Raw genomic sequence first — 23,540 nt, 5'->3', positions numbered from 1 at the left:
CACGGAGTCTCTCCCTGGAACTAAAGAATTGTAATGGGCTGATATTGAGCATTTGTCCCTCTTCCTAGCAAAGTCTTAATGTGTGTGTGTGTGTGTGTGTGTATTGATGTTTATCCTTATTTATTTATTACTCTTATTTTTCATATTTTTTATTGGCTTAATACACAATAACATCAGTTTCTGAGAGTTAGGGATCAGGGCATGGCTTAACAATTGACTGCTTCAAAATCTCAAAATCTCTCATGAAGTTGCAATCAAAGAATTTTAATGTACTTTTACTAGTTTGTACTTTTGTGACTCTATTGTGAAAATTCTCAGTTGTAGTGTGAAAATAATCATTGGGAGAAATTAATGGATTGTTAACATTTAACCCGTACAGAAAATATATAGGATAAGGCTTTTACAAAATTATATGGGTGATTGGGTACATTTTCATGTTGATCTTGTGTGAAATTTTATAAACTTTTGTTTTTTTGTTGTTCCTTTTTAAGTTTGTTTGTTTGTTTGTTTGTTTGTTTTTTGAGGGAGAGAGGGCAGGGAGGGAGAGACAGAAACATCTCTGAGAGAGAAACATGGATCAGTTGCCTCTCGCACTTCCCCAGCTGGGGACCTGGCCTGCAACCTTTCAGTGTGCAGGCTGGCACTCAACCTGGGGCTACTAGCCAGGGCTGCGGTGTGTGGTTTTTTGTTTGTTTGGTTGGTTGGTTGGTTTATTTTGTTTTTAATAACAGCATTATTTATACATTTTCTAGCATTGATTGTTGAAGAAATTAACTGTTTTCTCTATTAATTTTAAATTTATTCTCTAGATGTGTTCGAAGATTTCATTTCTCCTACAACTGCTGCCCAGACACTTTTGTTTACAGCCTGTAGTAAGAGGAAAGAGGTAAGTTATTTAATGTAGAAACTTTTTGCTCTACATTTAAAATTGGTTCAGATACAGTTTTTAATGTTAAGTGTAACTCATTTTGTCATTAATGTTTTTTGAAGGATTTTGATTTATCCAATAGTGTTACTTTTTTCTTTTTAATTTAGGTACTGCAGAAGACTATGGGATTTTGCTACCAGATTCTTACAGAACCGAACGCTGATCCTCGAAAAAAAGATGGAGCCCTGCATATGATTGGATCATTAGCTGAAATACTTCTGAAGGTATTTTTTTCATGTAAATGTGCAAATTGAGATATAATTTATATACCATAAAATTGTCCCATATAAAGTATAATTCAGTGGTTTTTTTCCTTATATTCAGAGTTCTACAACATTTTCATCACCCTAAAAAGAAACCTTACTAGCAGTTACTCTCCATTTTGTCTGAGACTTCCCAGCCCTGGGATACACCTAATCTATTTTTTGCCTCCTTTATGGATTTGCTAACTGGACATTGCATATAAATGGAGTGATAAAACATTTGGTCCTTTTTGAGTAGCTTTTTTTTACTTAGCATAATATTTTCAAAGTTCATCATAGGGTCGCACATGTCCCAGCACTTTCATTCTGTTTTATTGCCAAGTAATATTTCATTGTATCGATATACCACATTTTATTTATTTGTTTTTCAGTTGATGGGCTTTTGTATTATTTTCATATTTTGACTATTATTCAGTGGTGCTGTGAACTTTTGTGTAGATGTATGTTTTTATTTTTCTTGGGTAGTAAATACCTAGAAGTGAAATTGCAGGTCATATTTGAGAAACTGCCAGGCTGTTTTTCCAAAGTGACTAGGTCTATCATTTTATGTTTTCTCCAGCAGTGTATGAAGGTTCAAGTTATTATGTCCTCATAAATTTACCTGTCATTTTCGTTATAGCCATCCTACTTGGTGTTTATTTATCTTTAGAGGGGAAGGGAAGGAGAGAAATATCAATGTATGGTTGCCTCTTGTGAGTCCCCTGCTGGGAACTGGCCTGCAACCCAGGCATGTGTCCTGACTGGGAATCGAACCGCGATCGTGTGGTTCGCAGGCCTGCGCTCAATCCACTGAGCTACACCAGCCAGGGCATAATTCTTTATGTATTGTAAATACTACATCTTTATCATATACATGATTTTCAAATATTTTCTGCCATTCTCTGGGTTATCTTTTCAACTTATTGATGGTATCCTTCAACGTATAAATTTTGATACGATTTTGAAATCATGTCCAGTTTACATTTTCTTTTGTTGCTTGTGCTGAAGTTACTTCTTTTTGCATGAGCTTTCCTTAATTGTATTTTTCCCCATTACCATTTATTCCCCTTATAGGCCCCTCCCCCACAATTACCACTCTTTTGTCCAGGTCCATGAGTCCCTTTTTCCTTTTTGCTTGGTCCCTTCACCTCCTAATCTCCTCCACAGAGCTGTCAGCCTGCTCTCTGTCTATGTATCTGTCTCTGTTTTGCTTCTTAGTTCAGTGTGTTCATTAAATTCCACATGAGTGAAATCATGGTATTTGTCTTTTTCTGACTGGCTTATTTCACTTAGCATAATGTTCTCTAGTTCCATCCATGCTGTCACAAAGGGTAAATTTTTACTCTATTTTACAGCCGAATAGTATTCCATCGTGTATGTCTGCCATAGTTGTTTTGTCCACTCATCTACTGATGGACACTTGGGCTGCTTGCACATCTGTGGTAATTGTAAATAATACTACAGTGAACATGGGGTACTTTTATACTTTTGATTGAATGCTTCGGGTTTCTTCAGATCAGTTGCCAGAAGTGGAATTACTGGGTCATAAAGCAGTTCTGTTTTTAATTATTTGATGTATCTCCATACTGTCCGCAGTGGCTGCACCAATCTGTAGTCCCACCAACAGTACAAAAGGGTTCCCATTTTTCCACATCCTGGCCAGCACTTGTTGTTTGTTGATTTATTGAAGATAGCGATTCTGACAAGTGTGAGGTGATAGCTTGTTGCTTTAATTTGCATTTCTCTGAGTAGTAATGTTGACCATCTTTTCATATGAGATGGGTCCCAGAAAAACCTGGAATAATCTTCTGGAGCGCTGGTTCCTTGTAGTATAGGCTTCCCCTGCTAGTTGAGTGTTCTAGGAACCCACCTGTATCAGTGTACCAGCTAGCATTGTTGTGAGAGGCTGGGTTAGGCTTCAATAAATTTTATTTGAAAACTCTTTCAATCAGTTTGCCCATTTCTTGATGGTTGATTTAAGAGAGCACCTGTTCATACTGTGCTTAGTGCTCAGTAGTTTTTGACCCAAACAGCATGACCCTGGTGCCCCACCATGCCTATTCATCCAATTTAACCCCAAGTGAATATTTTGTTTCCCTGGATTAAAAAAATCCTCCAAGAAAAATGTTGATACAGAATAGATGAAACAAAAAATGACAGAAGGCATTGAAAGGCATTGAAATAAAAAACAAGTTCAAAAACTGTTTTGAGCAGTGGGGAAAACATCTCAATAGATATATTACATCAAATGGAGAGAGTACTTTGAAGGTGACCAAAGTTTAAACATGTAAGAATAAATAAATTTTTATAGACTCCAGGGTTTTTTGGACATGTCCTGCCTTGTATATCTATTGGCCATATGTATGTCCTCTTTGGAGAAGTATCTATTTGCGTCCTTTGTCCATTTTTTAAGTTTCATTCTTTGTTTCTTTGGTGGTGCTTTAGAAGTTTTTCATGAATTTTGGATATTAACCCATTATCAGATGTATCAGCAAATATGTTCTCCCTACTGTGGGTTATCTTTATATTTTGTTGATGGCTTCCTTAGCTGTGCAAAAACTTTTTAGATTGATATAGTACCATTTGTTTATTTTCCCTTTGTTTCCATTTCCTGGGGATATGTATCAGAAATGATACTGCTACGAGCAGTGTCTGGGATTTTGCTGCCTATGTTTTCTTTTAGTACTTTTAGGGTTTCGAGTCTAATGTTTTAAGTTTTTAATAAGTCATTTTGAATTTATTCTTGTGTGTGGCATAAGAAGGTGGTATAGTTTCATTTTTCTGCATACATCTGTCTAGTTTTCTCAATATCATTTATTGAATAAGCTCTCTTTAGCCCACTGTATGTGCTTGCTTTTCCTGTTAAATATTAATTGACTATAAAGGTGTGGGTTTATTTTAGGGTGCTCTGTTCTGTTCATTGATCTGTATGTCTGATTTTATGCCATTACCATGGTGTTTTGTTGACCAAAGCTTAATAGTGTAGTTTGATACCAGGTAGTATTATTCTTCCAACTTTGTTCTTCTTTCTCAAGATTGCTGTTGCTATTTGGGGCCTTTTGTGGTTCCATATAAATTTTTGGAATATTTATTCTAGTTCTGTCAAAGATGCCATTGGTATCTTGATAGGAATTGTGTTGAATCTATAGGCTGCTTTGGGTAGCATGGACGTTTTAATGATTGAGTTAGTTCTTCCTATCCATGAACTCGGTATGTGCTTCCAATTATTTGTATCTTTAATTTCTTCAGTGTCTTACAATTTTCTAAGTATAGGTATTTTACATCCTTGGATAAATCTATTCTTAGGCATTTTTTCCTTTTGAAGCTATTGTAAAAGGTATTGTTCTCATAGTTTCCCTGATAGTTCATTATTGGCATATGAAAATTCCGTTGTATTGAGCCCTGGCCTGTGAACCAAAGGGTTGCCAGTTGGATTCCCAGTCAGGGCACATGCCTGGGTTGCAGGCCAGGTCCCCAGGGAGGGGCATGCGAGAGGCAACCACACAAGAAAATGAGGTTGCTTTCATTGATCAGCTCTAGTAGTTTCTTGGTGGAATCTTTAGGGTTCTTTATGTACAAGATCATGTTATCTGCAAATACAGACCATTTTACTTCTTCCTTTCCAATTTGGATGCCTTTTATTTCTTCTTGTTTGATTGCTGTAGCTGGGACTTCTAGTACTATGCTGAATGAGAGAGGTGGAAGCGGACTCCCAGTCTTATTCCCGATCTTAAGGGGAATGCTTGTGATTTTTGCCCATTGAATATGATTCTGGCACTGGGTTCGTCGTACATAGCATTTATTATGTTGAGGTATGTTTTCTCTATTCCCCTTTTGCTGAGAGTTTTTATCATAAATGGGTGCTGGATTTTATCAAATGCTTTTTCTGCATGTGGCTTTCATCCTTCGTTTTGTTTATACAGTGTATCACACTTGTTGATTTGTGAATGTTGTACCAGTCTCGCATTCCTGAATAAATCCCACTTGATCATGGTGTGTGATCTTTTTGATGATGAATTGCTATATTGGGTTTGCTAGTGTTTTGTTGAGGATTTCAGTATCTATGTTCTTCAGGAATATTGGCATATAGATTTTTTTCTCTGTAGTGTCTAATTGGGTGTGGAATGAGGATAATACTGGCCTCATAAAATGAGCTTGGGAGTCTTTCCTCTTCTTGAATTTTTTAGAATAGTTTAAGGAGAGGTGTTCTTGGAATGTTTGGTAAAATTCACATGTGAAGTTTTCTGGCCCAGGTCTTTTATTTATTGGGAGTTTTTTGATTACTGCTTCAATTTTACTAGGTATAATCTGGTTTTTCAGAATCCCTTTTTTATTTAGTTTTGGAAGATTGTATGTTTCTAGAAATTTATTGATTTCATTCAGGTTGTCCAATTTGTTGGCAAGTAGTTGTTCATAATATTTTCTTACAATCCTTTGGATTTCTTTGGTGTCTGTTATTATCTCTCCTCTTACATTTCTTTTTTTTAAAGATTTTATTTATTTATCTTTAGAGGGGAAGGGAAGGAGAGAGGGAGATAAATATCAATGTATGGTTGCCTCTCGTGAGTCCCCTGCTGGGAACTGGCCTGCAACCCAGGCATGTGCCCTAACCAGGAATCAAACCGCGATAGTATGGTTCGCAGGCCCGTGCTCAATCCACTGAGCTACACCAGCCAGGGCTTACATTTCTGATTTTATTTATTTGGGTCCTTTTTTTTTTCCTTGATTAGTCTGGTTAAAGGTTCGTCAGTCTTGTTTATCTTTTCAAAATTTCAGTTTTTGGATTCATTGCTCTTTTGTATCATTTTTATAGACTCTAATTTCATTTATTTCTGCTCTGACCTTATTATTTTCTTTCTTTTACTCACTTTGGGCTTTGCTTGTTCTTTTCTTTTAAGATTCTATTTATTTCTAGAGAGAGGGCGAGGGAGGGAGAAAGAGAGGGAGAGAAACATTGAAGTGTGAGAGATACATCAATCAGCCATCTCTCACATGCCCCCAACCAGGGAACCTGCCCGCAACCTAGGCATGTGCTTTTGCCAGGAACTGAACCAGTGACCTCTCGGTTCGCAGGCCAGCACTCAGTTTACTGAGCCACATCAACCAGGACTTCCTGGTGTTCTTTTTCACGTTCCTTTAACTATAAAGTTAGATTGTTTATTTGAACTACTTCTTGTCTCTCTTTTTTTTTTTAAGATTTTTTAAAAGATTTTATTTTTTTAGAGAAGGGGAAAGGAAGGAGAAAGAGAGAAACGTCAATGTGTGGTTGCCCCTTATGTGCCTCCAGTTGGGGACCTGGCCTGCAACCCAGGCATGTACCCTGACTGGGAATGGAACTGACGACCCTTTGTTTGGCAGGCTCACGCTCACTCCACTGAGCTACACCAGCCAGGCCTACTTCTTATTTCTTGAGATAGTCCTATAATGCTATGAATTTCCATCTTAGGACTGCTTTTTTTGTGTCCCACAGATTTTGTGTTGTGTTCTCACATTTTCACTTGTTTTACAAGGTAGCTTTTTGACCCATGTATTATTTAACAATATGTTATTTAGCTTCCATGTCTTTGTATTTTTAGTTTTATTTTTGTGATTGATTTCTAGTTTCATGGCATTATGGTCACAGAAGATACTTGGTATGATTTCAATCTTAAATTTATTGAAACCTTCCCTTTTTGGCTACCTCCTTAAATGTGGTCTGTCCTAGAAGATATTCCATGTGCAGTTGAAAAGAATGTATATTCTGCTGCTTTGGAGTGAAATGCTCTGAAGATATCAATTAAATCTGTTTGATCTAGTGTGTCATTTAAAGCCACTGTCTCCTTGTGGATTTTTCTTTCCATTTCCATGAAACATCTTTTTTATTCCTTTACTTTTACTTTGTGTATCTTTTATTCTGAGGTGGGTCTCTTGGAAAGAGCATATATAACTATTTTCCTGGGGTTTTTTTCTTCAGTAAAGATTTTATTTAATTTTAGAGAGAGGAAGGGAGCAAGAAAGAGAGGGAGAGAAACATGAATGTGTGGTCGCCCCTTGAGCGCCCCCTACTGGGTACCTGGCCCACAACCCAGGCATGTGCCTTGACTGGAAATCAAACCAATGACCCTTTGATTCCCAGTCTGGTGCTCAATCCACTGAGCCACACCAGCCAGGGCTGCTTTTTTTTTTTTTTTTTTTAAATTTTGTTTGTTTATTTTTAGAGGGAGGGAGAAAAACATCAATGTACAAGAGGTACATCAATCAGTTGCCTCTTGTGTGTCCCCAAATGGGGACCTGGCCTGTGAACCAGTGACCTTTTGGTTCTCAGGCCAGCACTCAGTCCACTGAGCCACATGAGCCAGGGCTCTTTTTCTTCTTTTTAAAGCCAGCCCTTTAACATTTGTTACAATATTGGTTTGGCATTAACAAACTCCTTTAGCTTTTTCTTATCTGAGAATTTCTGTATTTCTCTTTCTGTTTTAAATGATAGCCTGGCTGGGTAAAGTGTCCTTGGTTGTAGGTTCTTGTGTTTAATCATCTTGAATATTTCATGCCATTCCCTTATTTCACATACTGCATTTCTTTCTTTCTGACTGGTGCTTTTTATGGTTTCTTGTCTTTTTTCATGCTATTGAGTGTCCTTATAATCAGTACCTTAAACTGTATATCTGATAACATGCTTGCCTCCATTTCATTTAGTAGTTCTTCTGGAGAGTTCTCTTGTTCTTTCTTGGAGGGCCTGTTACTTTGTCTTCCCTTTTTGGCTACCTCCTTTTATATGTTTCTGTGTATTAGGTAGATCCACAAAGAGGCTGGTGTAGACCTATGTCAGACACAGCTTGTGCCTGGCCCTGGGCAACCTATTTGGAGCTGTTAGCAATCCAGAGCTTGTGGCTGGCTCCTAGTGCCAGACCAGGTATGTGCAGAAAGAACCAAGCTGCACACAAAGGCCGGATATTACCAGCACTGGGCCCAGCAGAGGGTCAGTAAAGTCTCATAGCTCAAGGGCTTAATTCCTGAAATAGCCTCCAGCTATGCTGAGCAGCCTGTCTTCAGCTTCACAGAGTGGGTTGAGAAGGATTCCCGTGGGTGGCACTACTGCTTCCCCTCCAGGCTAATGCCTCGAGGAGAGTGCTCTGAGGAAGATGGCTGCTGCAGTATGAGGAATGATTCAGGACAGGGATCCTGATGGCTGACCCTTCAGCACTCTCCACAGAGCCAACTTCAGTCTCTTCTCACATGTCTCTAGTCTGCTCTGCTCTCCTTCTGTGGGAGCCGAGGGTAAGTGGCTGTAAACAAAATTTTGTGTGTTGGTTCTTTAAGAGGCTCTCTGTGTCTCCAGCTCTCACCGCCTGGTGGACAAAAACCCTACTGCTTTTCACAGCTGGGTGATACTTGGATTCCTTTCCCAGTTCTGGCGCTCTATGCTGGGTAGCCCAGCTTGGGGTTTGGACCCCCGCAAGTCCCAAGGGGATCCCCACTACCCCAACCCTATCCCCCCACCACCTCTGAAATGTCCCGCCAGCACTTCAGCTGCTGCCCATGGGAGCCCAGCCATTCCTCTTGTGCTTCTGTACCTCCCTGCCATTCTCGTTGTGGTGATGAGGTTTCTTGCATAAGTCCTCGGCTTTTCTCCAGTTACTGTTCAGTTTGTTATTTAGGATGGTTTCTCTATAATCTAGTTGTAATTCCAGTTTGGTCCTGGGAGGAGGTTAGTGTAATTTCTACCTATTTCAGTTACATCTTGGAGAAGCTACATGAGTTTTCTTTTTATGTTGCAAAACAATTGTAAAATAGTGGGTTTTTCCTTCTCAAAATTGGTTTTTAAGGAAGCTTGTATACATGAATTCATCCATTTACAGCCTAGGAACATAATGCTTTTGTGCCAAATTCTCTAGGAAAGAATGAATGACTGGAGTGGATTTATCTTTAGAATCCTCAACTTAATTGTAAATATTGTGTCTGACTTCTTCATAAATAATATCTAAAATTTATTTTTACTTTGAAGTTAATAATTGAGACCTATTCAAATTGTAAATAAATACTTAGTCACAATACACTCAACTCCCGGTAGCCTTACTACATATGATGCTGTATTGAATTTGTCATCGTTATTTTGTGTATCTTTCAGTTTTACTATACCTGTCCAGCCATCCTTCTCTTAATTGTTAAAGTATTAGGTTGGCAAAATTTTTTTTTTCCCGTGAGATGGCTCTAGTAGTGCTTAATTGTCTTTAACTTCATTTGAAATAATTTTGTTAGGTTGTGTTGTGACAGCTGGCATAGCAATGTGCATTTTTTAAAAAAATCAAAATTGGTGAATTTCTGTGTAGCCATTTTAATATGGAAGATGGAAGAAAGTATGAAATATTTTCAGAATATTACACTGTATAATTTCAAGAAAGGTAAAAACACAACTCAGATGCAAAAAAAAAAAAGATCTGTGCAGTGTATGGAAAAGGTGCTATTACTGATTTAACATGCCAAAAGTGATTTGCAGTTTCATGCTGGAGCTTTCTTGCTGGATGATGCTCCATAAGTCAGATAAACCAGTTGAAGTTGATAGCGATCAAATCAAGTCATTAATTGAGAACAAACAACGTTATACCATGCGGTAGATAACTGACATATTCAGAATATCCAAATCAATAAAGTTATTGGTGGAAATGAAAAATGCGTCTTTTATTTTACAGTAAAAAACTATACAGACTTTTTTGCCAACCCAGTAGTGATTAAAAATAGTGATTATTTGTATAGAATTCTGGGAATTGAGTGGATGTTTTTTGGCACATTCAGATTTTTTTAAAACTTTATTTGTAAATAATTTTAGATTTACAGAAAAATTGCAAAAGTAGTTTCATCATTCTTCATCCAGCTTCCCCTAATGTTAACATCTTGGATATCTATGCCATAATGTCAGGAAGTTAATATTGATACGATATTGTTAACTAATTTCCAGACTTGTTTAACATTTTACCACATTTTCCACAAATGTCTTTTCTGGTACATGATCCATTCCAGGATCACACCATTGCATTTAGTTCTCATGTCTCATTAATTAATTCTTAAGTTTTGAAAGTGTTTAGTTTTGATTTTGATTTAATTCAAGGAACTCTTCTTAGAATCGTTATTATTTTAAATATACAAGTATATTTTTAGATATCCAGATTATTCCGTGAAAGCAGGATGTTTCTCAATCTTTGTTCTATTCGTTTAGAACCTTTCCAGAGGTTTTTTTCATTGTAGTAGTTTTACAAGAAAAAGTTTTAAAAGGTAAGCAATAGAATCAACCACATTTCATTATTCAAACACCAGTGCTACTAAGATTCAGTGCAGTTGCTTTCTAAACAAACGATAGAAAAAGATAAAAAAATATATTCAGTGTTTGTTTGGTTTTCTTTTTTTTTAATCTTCAACCAAAGATATGCTTGTTGAAATTTTTAGAGAAGGGAAGGGAGGGAGGGAGGGAGGGAGGGAGACATTAGTGCAGGAGAGAAAAATCGATCAGTTCTTGTATGCACCCTGATCAGGGACAGAACCCACAACCTAGGCATGTGCCCTGGTTTACAGGTTGATGCTTCAATGAGCTGAGTCACGTTGGGCCAAGGTGTGTTCAGTATTTTTGGTGGTCAAGTTTGAGAATAAGAAAATTGGATGTAGGTATTGGAGTTCAAAGAACCAGAATAAATGTATGTTTTAAAATCGATAGTAATTTTTAACACTGGTATATCTATTTGTTATTTGAGATCATTATATTTGAAACCTCTTCAAAAATAACATTTGTTTGTATTTACAGAAAAAGATCTACAAAGATCAGATGGAATACATGTTGCAGAATCACGTATTTCCTCTGTTCAGCAGTGAACTAGGCTACATGAGAGCGAGAGTAAGTTTTAATGTTGTATTAATTTATATATTTACATCTTGTAATGAATGACTGCTTGCTTATGTGGACTCTCAAAGGGAAATGTATTAATGTTCACTTTAAAAGCCATATTTCATTTTAGACTATGTTTCATGGAAATCTTTAAATGGCTGATGTAATGTGTGCATAGTTTTCATCTGTGTTTGATAGCAATGTCTGTCTGTGTTTTGCATTCAGATCTTGCTATCCACACAAACATCATGCAGCCAAAGAGTAAGTTGGGATCATAGTACTGGTCTAGTGTGGTCTCATTGGACATAATTTTACACTGGCCAGCCTCCAAATTCCCATACAGAATTTGGGGATTAGATATACTGTATAGTTTAGGGGAATTTAATGTAAGATATAGCAACTTACTGCAATGTTTTTTAAAGGCTTGCTGGGTCCTTCACTACTTTTGTGAAGTGAAGTTCAAAAGTGACCAGAACTTGCAAACGGCCTTAGAACTGACACGAAGATGTCTGATTGACGATAGGGAAATGCCTGTGAAAGTGGAAGCTGCCATTGCACTTCAAGTGTTAATCAGCAATCAAGAAAAAGGTAAAGTGTTTATCTCAAAAATAGCGCAGTGGGTTTTCACATGATTGTACAAGGCATGATCCTAGATACTTGACACATAATCTTCCTTTTTATGTAACAGTATCTCTTTTTTACTCTGGTGTATGTTATATCAGGTTTTAAGAAGTTTTAGCTATTTTGGCCTAAGTTGTTTTCTCTTTTCATCTTACAGCTAAAGAATACATCACACCATTCATCAGGCCTGTAATGCAGGCTCTTCTTCATATTATAAGAGAAACAGAAAATGATGATCTTACCAATGTAATTCAGAAAATGATCTGCGAGTATAGTGAAGAAGTTACTCCTATTGCAGTAGAAATGACACAACATTTGGTATGTAATTTGAACCAGTCATTTATGTATTACTTACCTTACAGAAAGCATTTTCATAGAGCTTACTACTGTATGTAGATACTGTTAAAATCCTTTGATAAATATTTAACTTGTTTAAATCTCACACAGTCCTGTGTGAGGACTATTCCTATATTTAAATAAAACTTCAGATATAAAGAGATAAAGCGGTTTGCCCATATCTAGAATGGGTGGGGCTGGATTCACATCTGAGCTGTATGCCTTTACGAAGCATATCCTTACCTGTTATCTCACATTGCATTATGACTGCTTTGTTCATGTAGTTTTCTGGAGTGTTTTGAAACAAAGATGAAGTAGGCATGTTTGTTATAATTTTTTTACAAAATATTTTTAGGCAGAGAGGAAGAGAAGGAGAAAGAGGAGGCGAGAAACATCGGTGTGTGGTTGCTTCTCATGCACCCCCCATCAGGGACCTGGCCCACAACCCAGGCATGTACCCTGACTTGGGAATCAAACTGGCTACCCTTTGGTTCATAGGCCAGCACTCAATCCACTGAGCCACACCAGCCAGGGAGGTTATAAATGTTTTTATTTATTTTTATTTTTTTAAATATTTTATTTATTTATCTTTAGAGGGGAAGGGAAGGAGAGAGGGAGAGAAATATCAGTGTATGGTTGCCTTTGCCGAGGACACACAATGTATCATGTGTCCCCTGCAAGGAACTGGCCTGCAACCCAGGCATGTGCCCTGACTGGGATATAAATGTTTTTAAAATGAACTTTGTATAATGTTATTTTATTGATGGCCTTTGTTTACTGTACATAGCCCCAGTCTTCGGAGAATTAAGTAAATTATTTCAGGGTGATAGAGAATATGACCATGTGTCCAACAGTTACCCATTCCTTATCCCTATACAATGAATTATTTAATGCAGTTTATATTCCTGCTGTTAAGATTTCAAGAATGTAACTCTTGGTATTTGCTGTGGATTTAAACAATGGCAAGAGTTTTGTGAATCCACCACTCATTTATGATAAAAAACTCTGAGCAAAATAGTTCGGGACGGAACATAATATAATAAAAGCCATATGTGACAAACCCAAGCCAATATCGTGCTCATAGGACAAAAACTAAAAGCATTTCCCTTAAGATCAGAAACAATACAGGAATGTCCACTTTCACCACTCTTACTCAACAGTACTATAGGTCCTATTCATAGTAATCAGAGAAGAATTAATAAAAGGCATTGAGATTGGAAAGGAAGAGAAAAGCTCATTATTTGCAGATTTTACGATACTGTATGTTGAGAACTCTAAAGATTTCCACCCCAAAACGACTCAGTTAATGAGCTTAGTAATGTAGAAGATACAAAATAAATATCCAGGCTCTGGCTGGTGTAGCTCAGTGGATTGAGCGCAGGCCTTCGAACCACACAATCGTGGTTCGATTCCCAGTCAGGGCACATGCCTTGGTTGCAGGCTAGTTCCCAGCAGGGGACTTATGAGAGGCAACCACACATTAATATTTTTCCCTCTCTCCTTCCCTCCCCCTCTAAAGATAAATAAATAAATAAATCTTTAAAAAATATCCAGAAATCAGTTTATGAGTTTCATTTTTATATACCAGTAATGAATTATCAGAAAGGAAAACTAAGAAAACAAGCCCACTTACAATTGCATCAAAAATAATGTAAAATACCTAGGAATAAATTTAGCCAAGGATGTAAAAAACCTATATTCCGAAAATTATAAGACACTGAAGAAAGAAGCTAAAGAAACTACAAATAAATGGAAGCTTATACTGTGTTCATGGATAAGAAGAGTTAACATCATTAAAATGTCCGTGCTGTACCCAAAGCAGCCTGTAGATTCAATGCAATTCCTATCAAGATACCAATGGCGTGTTTGACAGAACTAGAATAAATATTCCAAAAATTTATATGGAACCATAGGAGACCCTAAATAGCAACAGTGATCTTGAGAAAGAAGAGCATAGTTGGAGGAATCAATCTACCTGACACCAAACTATACTTACAAAGCCATAGTTAATCAAAAGAGCATAGTACTGGCATAAATACAGACATAGAGATCTGTGGGACAGAATAGAGAGTCCAGAAATATACCCACTCCTTTATGGTCAATTATTATGTGACAAAGGAGGCAAGAACCTACAGTGGGGTAAAGATACATCTAGTAAATAAATAGAGTAGGGAAAACTGGACAGATGTGCAAACAAATGAAATTAGACCACTTTCTTACACCATGTACAACAATAACCTCAAAATGGATTAAAGAGTTGATGTAAGGCTGAAAACCATAAAACTCTGAGAAGAGTTTTACACGAGAAGTGAAATCTCTGACATTTCTCATAGCAGTATTTTTTTCTGATATATCTCCTCAGGCAAGGGAAACAAAAGAAAAAGTAAACAAATGGGACTGCATTAAACTAAAAAGGTTTTGCACAGCAAAGGAAACCATCAACAAAATGGAAAGACAGCACACTGAATCAGCGAACATATTTGTCAATGATATATCTGATAAGGGCTTAATATTCAAAATTTATAAGGAACAGTTCAAGTAACTTGTTTAAGATACCCTAGTAATTCACAGAGTAGTACTATTTGATTATAGTGTCCACGCTCTTAATTATTGTTAATCAATTTGGAGGCTTTGATTGATTTTGATGTCCCAGTTGGAACATTTTAAAAATTAAAAGTTTTAGACCATAAATGTGTTTATGCTGCTTTAATGGCAAACCTAAATTATGTGCTTTTGAATCTAGGCAATGACATTTAATCAAGTAATCCAGACTGGACCAGATGAAGAAGGAAGTGATGATAAAGCAGTTACTGCTATGGGAATCCTGAATACCATTGACACTCTTCTGAGTGTAGTTGAAGATCATAAAGAGGTAACAAAGTGATCCAGTGTTTGAAAGGTTTTAGGTTATTTCAAGCCATTCTTCATGAACTACTCTGTCCTTTTTGGAGTTTCTAACTTAAAATGTTTGGTCATCTTTTTATGCTTCTTCATTCTGCCATCTTTTAAGTAGTTCCCTTTTGTTATGGATAAGATTGATATATTATTTTAGTTTCCTTACTATTAGAAGGAAGAAGGTGTTTGTATTACAATACCTTTACCTCAAGGGTCGGGTTTTTGGCTCTCTCTTAGGTTACATTTCTGAGATCCGAAAGTACGGTGATTCCTAGGAAAACATATTCTATCTAGTTTATATTCTATCTTTTTAAACATAAAAAAATGTTTAAATTATGGTAGAATACTTTTAAGTGTACAGTTCATTGGTGGTAAGTAGATTCACATTGTTGTGCAACCTTCCCTGTTGTCTTTCTAGTTTTCTTTTTGAATTGTAAGTGAATTTGTAAAGTGGAATTATTTGAAATATACAGAAAAGAGAAATAACCAGAAAAAAACTGTTTATAAAGGCTATAACCAATACCTTTTAACCACCACCTAAATTTACTAGGTTTTAACATTTTACAGTATATTCCTTAGACTTTATTTCCAATAAGAAAAACAATTTCATATAGATGCAATTGAAGCTATTGGGCTATGACTTCCTAATCTCATTTCCCTAATTCCTTCCCTTAGAAGTAATCAGCATCTTGAATTTGCTGTTTATAACTCCAATGTAGATATTTACATCCATAAATTATGTTTTCAGATTATCTATTAATTGCCTTTTGCAACATGAGATTTTAGTAAACTCTTTTTTTATTCTAGATGATAATTGGAGATAGGCAGAAGCCATAAGGAACCCAAAAGTTAAACTACCTTATGGTTAACAAACCAGTGTCATCTTTGAAGAAGATGTATTTGAGATGGGTGTTCTGTTTTTAATTCTGTTTTTAATTTCTGATCAGTAAAGTTTATCTTATTTCCCCTTGCCCCTTTAGAAACATTCTCATGAATTTCAGGCATTTGTAATCCAACTGAAGGCCATACATACTAACAGTTAAAAAGAAGTTATAATTTCTGTGTTGTATAACTTAGGGGCCTGCTTCTCTATCTCAGATATTGAGATAATTATATAAGTGGGGATGACTTAATTATTGGTAGAGGTGGGAATAATGCTTTATTTCAAATAGCTGTGCACACCACTGACAGTGACTTCTCAGTTACATCTGAGCTGAATTAATCTATATTTACAAACAAAATTTTTAAAGTCTGTCTGCAGAACGGTGTGGCTCCTTTATTTTCATAATTATTTATATTTTTCCAGGATGTTATTTTCCCTTTTGCATAGACTTTGCATATTATTCTTTATGTTTGTCTCATTCTGACAATACATTAAATTTGAATTCTAGGTCGATTCACAACATCATAATAGGAGTGAGTCATTTCAAAGCAAAGATTTATCAGTGATTTCTTAACAATATTAGCTTTATATTTTAATGCAGTGAATTACATTATACATTGTTCAGGAATTTATTCAGTGTGCTCTGATTCCTCCATGTGATTTTTTTTTTCCTTCTCTTTTTAGATAACCCAGCAGCTTGAGGGAATTTGCTTACAGGTCATCGGAACTGTCTTACAGCAGCATGTCTTAGGTATAACCTCTGACTATCATAATAATTTTTAAAAAGATTTTATTTGTTTATCTTTAGAGGGGAAGAGAAAGGAAGGAGAGAGAGAATGAAATATCAGTGTATGGTTGCCTCTTGTGCATCCCCTGCTGGGAACTGGCATGCAACCCAGGCATGTGCCCTGACTGGGAATTGAACCATGGTTGTTTGGTTCACAGGCCTGAGCCCAATCCAGTGAGCTATACCAGCCAGAGCCTGTCATATTAATTTACTGCTGTTGCACATTAGCAAGCATTGTACTAATTATTTCATATCTTTTTTTAGAATTCTATGAGGAGATCTTCTCTTTAGCACATAGTTTGACATGTCAACAAGTGTCTCCACAGATGTGGCAGCTTCTACCTCTGGTATTTGAGGTTTTTCAACAAGATGGCTTTGATTACTTTACAGGTAAGTCAAGTCAGTGTGGAAATACTCCCATTTAGATTTTTTTTAGTATTTCAATTGAACACATAGTTTTGAAAATTCTAGGTGTATCCTTGTTTGCATGTTATCAGTAGCAATTGGTGAAAACCCATAGTAATGATTTTTGTTTTCTATTAATATTTAGTATTGGTTTAGATCTTTTTCTTTTAAACTTGTTTTTATACTCTTGCTCTCTGTCAGTATTCTTTATATAATCTTTGTGTTTTAACTACTAAATATAAAGGAATTCAATTTAATAATGGTTCATTTCTATGTCTAATTATAAATGAATATGCCTTAATTGAAAGTAAGTGTTACGGACAAAACATTGTCATGTTTCCTTTCTTTTTTCTAAAGAGATTTTTCAGAAATAAAGCATTTATATTAGTGAAGGTAATTAACTGATGCTTTTTAATACAGATATGATGCCTCTGCTTCATAATTATGTGACGGTTGACACAGACACACTTCTGTCTGATACCAAGTATCTTGAAATGATATACAGTATGTGCAAAAAGGTAGGTCATTTTTACTTAATAGAAGAATATATGTTCATGAAGCTGGTGGTATAAAAAACTGAAATTTTAAAGCAACATGATACCACATTATGATGAACGGATTATATGGGTATAACAGAATAAGGACTTTAGCCAGTCAGAGAAAGACAAATACCCTATGATCTCACTTCTGTGGGGAATCTAATGAAGAGTAAACTGACAAACAAAATAGAAACAGCATAGGTAACATGGAACGTGTCTGACTGACATCTGTCAGGGGTCAGGGAATGGTTTAAAAGTTTAAACAAGACTTTTCTTTGGTATTATGTTAATGGCTTTAGCAAGTATTTATCTTCTGTCTGCCCTCTTGACATTTAATTGGAGTTATAAGTGTTTTTGATTTTCACTGTGCTTAAAGCTTAACCTTAACCTAGTTCTTTGCTGGGCTTTGAATTAAAAGAAGAATCTGGAACTTGAGAGATTTTTTTAAAGGATCAGGATTTATTACAGATATTTTTTTAAATAAAATTATTGGAGGCTGCAGAGACTATGTAGTGATTACCTAGTAAATAGCAAGATTGTAAAAATCATAAGAAATTTCCAGTAAATGCTACTTTAAAAAATACTTTTGTTAAACTTGAGGTATGGGACTCTGGCTGGTGTGGCTCAGTGGATTGAGTGCCAGCCTGCGAACCAAAAGGTCGCTTCAGTTCCCAGTCTCAGCACTTGCCTGGGTTGCAGGCCAAGTGCCCAGTGTAGGGGCTTCATGAGCAGCAGCCACACATTGTTGTTTCTCTCCCTTTCTTTCTCCATCCCTCACCCTCTCTCTAAAACATAAATAAATAACATATTGGGGGGAAAACTTGAAGTGGGGTCCTTTAGTAGGTATCAAAGAGACTGTAATTGGTAATTTTTGAATTTCTAACAGTGCTTGTTGAGAGGCAGCAGGCTGTTTAACATGAAGCATTTAAAAAGTGATTTTACTCCATTAAGTTTTTAGATGTGCTTGTCCTTACTGATATCTTTTTTTTCTGAATACTTAATCATAAAGTAATCATCTAGATATGTTTATTTAATATTTATTGCCAATGCTAATATTATGATAATACTTTGGGTACAGATATCTACACTATCATATTTCAGAACACTTACTGTTAATATTTTCAGACCTCTACTGCTAACTAGCATGCCTCATCCATGTTTTTTTGTCTGTGGACATTTGCCATCAACAGGCTGCCTTTTCCTTTCTCCTGTCCCACTCCAATGTCAGTATTATTTTTTTTTTTTTTTGAAACTTGTGTAGAGAAAAGATTTTTCCTAGCAGTATCAGCTTAGTTTTTTTGTAGTTCTTTACATAAGAGCCAAATGTCACTGAGAAAAGTTAGGTGCTTTAGTTAAGGTGAAGGCCCTTTGGCATGTTTGTATGAGAAAGTAGTGGTCAACATGCTATTGTCCAGAATGGCATTATGGGAGAAGAGCTTTGATTATTTAGACCAAGATCCAGATTGCTAGAATATGACAGACTATCAATTCCACATCCTCACAGATGCTTATCCTATACTCTGAATATTGCAAGTCTATTTAGAATATCTTAAATACTCCAGAGACTGAAGATGGGATAGAAATTCTTAGGTTGAAAGTTTTCATGATGCCTCACTCCAATTTATATTTTGTTGATCAGGTTCTTACAGGAGTTGCAGGAGAAGATGCAGAGTGTCATGCAGCAAAATTGTTAGAGGTCATCATTCTACAGTGCAAAGGGCGTGGCATTGACCAGGTCAGTGAGGCTAACAATTAATGATCTGTTTGTGAGGCTTCAGAGAAGAAATCTTTCCCTCCACTTTTTTCTTTTTGGCCATTTGTTATATATTCTGTACATTGTTATTTATTATGACACCTAGATAAACTGGTTTAATATTTAACCAATGGATAATAATGATCATATGTTTAATATACATATGTTAAATATGACTGTCTTGTTTTATGATTACTTGTTAACATGCAAGGTAAGTTTTGTTTTGACTTTGCATTTTGTTATATTTGCCATGTTATCACTGCAGTAAAATAGATTCAGTCATTAAATTTCCATGGCTGGTTTCAAAAAGAATTTCTTCCAGTCCTATTGAGATATAATTGAAATATAACATTGTGTAAGTTGAAAATATACAGTGTAATGAGTTGATATGTGTGTATATTATGGACATGATTATCACAGTAAAGTTTGTCAATATAGAAATACTGTGAATCCATGATTGCTGTGGTGGTGAGGCTCTAATATCTCATTGAAGACTTGTCTCTTTCTAAAATTAAATTCCCAGTGAAACGCCTCAATAAAAAAATTATCGTAGCATTTAATGGGAGAAGGAGTGAGGTGAAGCAACAAGTAAGTTAATATGGGTAGGATAATTAGATTACTACTACTCATACAGAATATTTTTATAACTTTCTTTACAGTGTATTCCCTTATTTGTGGAAGCAGCTTTAGAGAGACTGACAAGAGAGGTGAAGACAAGTGAACTTCGAACAATGTGCCTGCAAGTTGCCATTGCAGCTTTGTATTATAATCCACACCTACTACTTAACACCTTAGAAAATCTTCGCTTTCCTAATAATGTTGAGCCAGTTACAAATCATTTCATTACACAGTGGCTTAATGATGTTGATTGTTTCTTGGGGTAAGTGGCATATATTGGATATTTGTTTACTTAACTTTATAAGAAACTCTGCTTATTAAGAAAAAAAGAAAAAAATCTTTGTTTTACTTTTTAGGCTACATGACAGAAAGATGTGTGTTCTGGGCCTGTGTGCTCTTATTGATATGGAACAAATACCACAAGTTTTAAATCAGGTTTCTGGACAGATTTTGCCAGCTTTTATCCTTTTATTTAATGGATTAAAAAGAGCATATGCCTGCCATGCAGAACATGAGAATGACAGTGATGACGATGATGAAGCTGATGATGATGATGAAACAGGTAAGGGATTTGTGATGGAGGAAGCCAAACTGAGCTAATTAGAATATCACTGGACTTAATTTGTTTTATTAGCCCTTTCCTAAAGCAATGTAGGGTCATAGCCAAATGTTTTTATTTTCGTTATTCATAGAAAGATAGTCTTACCTTCCCCCAAGGGTAACATCCATGAAGACAAGAATTTCTCTTATATCTTTAACACATAAAGTACTTCTAGGCATTTATGGTTCTCCTTCTTTTTAACAGGCTTACTTCATTTTATTTTTTCTTGTATAAAATTATGTAGTGCCTCTGACCAGTGTAGTTCAATGGGTTGGGCATTGTCCTGCAAATCAAAAAGTCGCCGTTGCAATTCCTGGTCGGGGCTCATGCCTGGGTTGTGAACCAGGTCCCCAGTTGGGGTTGTGTGAAAGGCAGTACATTGATCTTCAGGTCCTTAATGTGGTGCCCCAGTTCGGTGATGGGGATCCACTCCTTGTTTCCAGCCTTGACTCTAAGTTCCAGGGCCTTGGCCCTGGCCCGGACCCCAGCCATGACTTGGCTCTGGATGCCACTGCCAAGTCCTCTGCCATGGAAGCCACAGTGGCTTCTCCATTCCAGGGCCTCCAGGCTGTCCTGTAGCATCTGGCATCATCCATTATTTGGTATTAATTCTGAAAAGAAGGCATTTATGGTTCTTAGTGTTGACAAACATCTATCATTTTTTAGTGCTGTAATATAAGCATCCTAACTATAAAATAAATTGGATGTTGCCTAATATATTTCACCTATAAGACACTGTATACTACAAAAGTATAAATTAATAGAATGGTGGTTAAGAGAAATTATTTCTAACAGTTCCAATGTAAGATAGCTATCGCCATTTCTGTCTTTTATCATTCATTAACTCGGCCAGCTGTTAAAAAAAATCTTGCAAAATGCGTTCTGTGGATATACTATAAGCTATATTACTTTACTATTAGTATTTTATTTGGTATAAACCATATGGCTCAGAGTACACCAAGTGCTGAATCTCTTATTTTGCGATCCTTTTTCAAACCTCTAATATTAAGAATTGTGGTTGGGTTTCTTGCATTTCAATGAGAATTTTTTCCTACTTTTTGCTAAACATATACTTAAACACCATTTTCTGGGGACTCTTCCTTGAATTTATTCAGTTGTGATTTACTGTTATCACTGTCAGTTTGCTGAGTAGCAGAATATTACAGTATTAACAAAAGCACCTATTTTATGTTTTGGCAGAGGAACTAGGGAGCGATGAAGATGACATTGATGAAGACGGTCAAGAATATTTGGAGATTCTGGCTAAGCAAGCAGGTGAGGATGGCGATGATGATGATTGGGAAGAAAACGATGCTGAGGAGACTGCTCTGGAAGGCTATTCCACAATCATTGATGATGAAGATAACCCAGTTGATGAATATCAGATATTTAAAGCTATATTTCAGAGTAAGTCAGCTTGTTATATGTAATTCATGTAGCTCTATATGATCCATTTCCATGAACCAGTCTGTTCTTACATTTTTCCCTTCGAGGGATTTGGGTATATCAAATCCAGTACACTATGATTTAAGATTGTTGTGTAAAGTAACCAGTTATTTCTACTGTTGTCATAGTTTGAGAACATTTTCTTCATCCTGTTATTTTTATTTAGACTATAATTTTGAAACATGCACATTATAGGAAAATAGTGTAGTTCAAAAAGTTTACACACTGACCGTTTCTCTTTCCCACTTGTGGTTTCTAGCCTCCCAGCTTACTCCAGAAGTATATCTACTTTTCTGTTTGTGTGTGTTTGTGTATCCTTTCTTTCCAGCCAAACTGACACTTACCTGTCTGAGAATTGGACAATTTATAATTAATGGTCTTGGAATCCTTTCCTTTTTTTCTCACCATGCACATGTCCCTTATATAGCTATGTAATCGAAGTAGAGAAATACATGGTCAGGCTTGCTACCATTATATCTCAGTTCATCTAGTGTAAACATTTTGAGGTTTTTGACACCTGGTCTTGTGACAGTTGGGAAAATTTATTCTCCCTTTGTCACAGATTGAGTTTGACCATTATTATACTATAATATTAAAAATGTGTGAGCATCAATTTTAACTTAAGTACTGTAGAGCTTTCTATAAAAAGACAGCAGGTGTATTTAAGAAAGGTTTTTGAATAGGCAATGCAGAAAGAAATGAGGCTTTTATTTTGTATCATTCACACCTTTATATGCATCTAGTTAATGCTTATTGTTTTTGTTTTTTAATTTAGAGACCTGAGAATTTTTATCTAAGCTTTCCCTAGTTTGTTACTTGTAAGAACTGGTTTAGGCTCTGAGTCCTTATTTGCTAGAGATATAAATTATGAGAATGGTTACATTTTTTTGAGACAGTAACACTAAACCAGATTTTTTTTCCTCCCTGTATCATTTGTTTCCCAAGTAACTTAAAATTTATTATTGAGGGAACACAAAATAGATCAGAATTTTAGAACTGGAGGTGGACTACAGGAACAGAATTGAAAGGAGCTGTCAGGCCTTTCTTATTATTGCCATTTTCCCATTTCTTTTCATTTTGATAGCTATACAAAATCGCAATCCTGTGTGGTATCAGGCTCTGACTCATGGTCTTAATGAAGAACAAAGAAAACAGTTACAGGATATAGCAACTCTGGCTGATCAAAGAAGGGCAGCTCATGGTATGTTAATTGATCACAACCCCTCTTTAATGCAATTCATGATTTAATGCAGCTTTAAATTTTTATGTTAAATTATTTTTTAAAGATTTTATTTATTTTTAGAGAGAGGAGATGGGTTGGAAAAAGGGAGAGAAACATCAATGGTGTGGCTGCCTCTCATGTCCCCCACTGGGGACCTACTTATCCCACAACCTGGGTGTGTGCCCTGACTGGGAACCTGGGACCTTTTGGTTCTCAGGTGAGCATTCAATCCACTGAGCCACACCAACCAGCCAGGGCTAAATAATTATTAAGTATATAAAATTTATGGTTGTTGCAGTTGATAGGAATTCACTGTAATCTGAAGGAGTAAAATGAATTTTGTGTTTGATAGCAGTTTACTGATTTTTAAGTGTAGTTGAAGACTACTTTTAGTTTGCAGAAGCTTTAATA

At 36.1% G+C, this 23,540-nt stretch overlaps 1 protein-coding gene and 1 non-coding gene across 3 annotated transcripts in view; both read left to right on the top strand.

Annotated features, from left to right (window-relative positions):
- IPO7 (importin 7) overlaps positions 1–23,540 on the top strand; it is a 67,405-nt gene that overhangs the window by 41,502 nt on the left and 2,363 nt on the right. For both annotated transcript variants that reach the window (XM_037050103.1, XM_037050104.1), the window contains 14 exons: positions 810–886; positions 1,036–1,152; positions 10,943–11,032; positions 11,446–11,611; positions 11,802–11,962; positions 14,724–14,852; positions 16,443–16,509; positions 16,810–16,935; positions 17,371–17,468; positions 19,129–19,224; positions 19,902–20,122; positions 20,217–20,422; positions 21,662–21,868; positions 22,992–23,108. In XM_037050103.1, coding sequence (XP_036905998.1) covers positions 810–886; positions 1,036–1,152; positions 10,943–11,032; positions 11,446–11,611; positions 11,802–11,962; positions 14,724–14,852; positions 16,443–16,509; positions 16,810–16,935; positions 17,371–17,468; positions 19,129–19,224; positions 19,902–20,122; positions 20,217–20,422; positions 21,662–21,868; positions 22,992–23,108 — 1,878 coding nt within the window. The remainder of the gene's footprint in view (positions 1–809; positions 887–1,035; positions 1,153–10,942; positions 11,033–11,445; positions 11,612–11,801; positions 11,963–14,723; positions 14,853–16,442; positions 16,510–16,809; positions 16,936–17,370; positions 17,469–19,128; positions 19,225–19,901; positions 20,123–20,216; positions 20,423–21,661; positions 21,869–22,991; positions 23,109–23,540) is intronic.
- On the top strand, positions 11,184–11,368 carry LOC118989832 (small nucleolar RNA SNORA23). Its single transcript, XR_005067102.1, has one exon. It is a non-coding gene; the product is annotated as a small nucleolar RNA SNORA23 (small nucleolar RNA).

Source organism: Sturnira hondurensis, unplaced genomic scaffold (genome assembly GCF_014824575.4).
Source record: "Sturnira hondurensis isolate 20B ecotype Veracruz unplaced genomic scaffold, ASM1482457v3 Scaffold0006505, whole genome shotgun sequence".
NCBI lineage: Eukaryota > Metazoa > Chordata > Mammalia > Chiroptera > Phyllostomidae > Sturnira > Sturnira hondurensis.
Note: the sequence above shows the minus strand (reverse complement) of the source record. Positions and strands in the feature narration are given on the sequence as shown.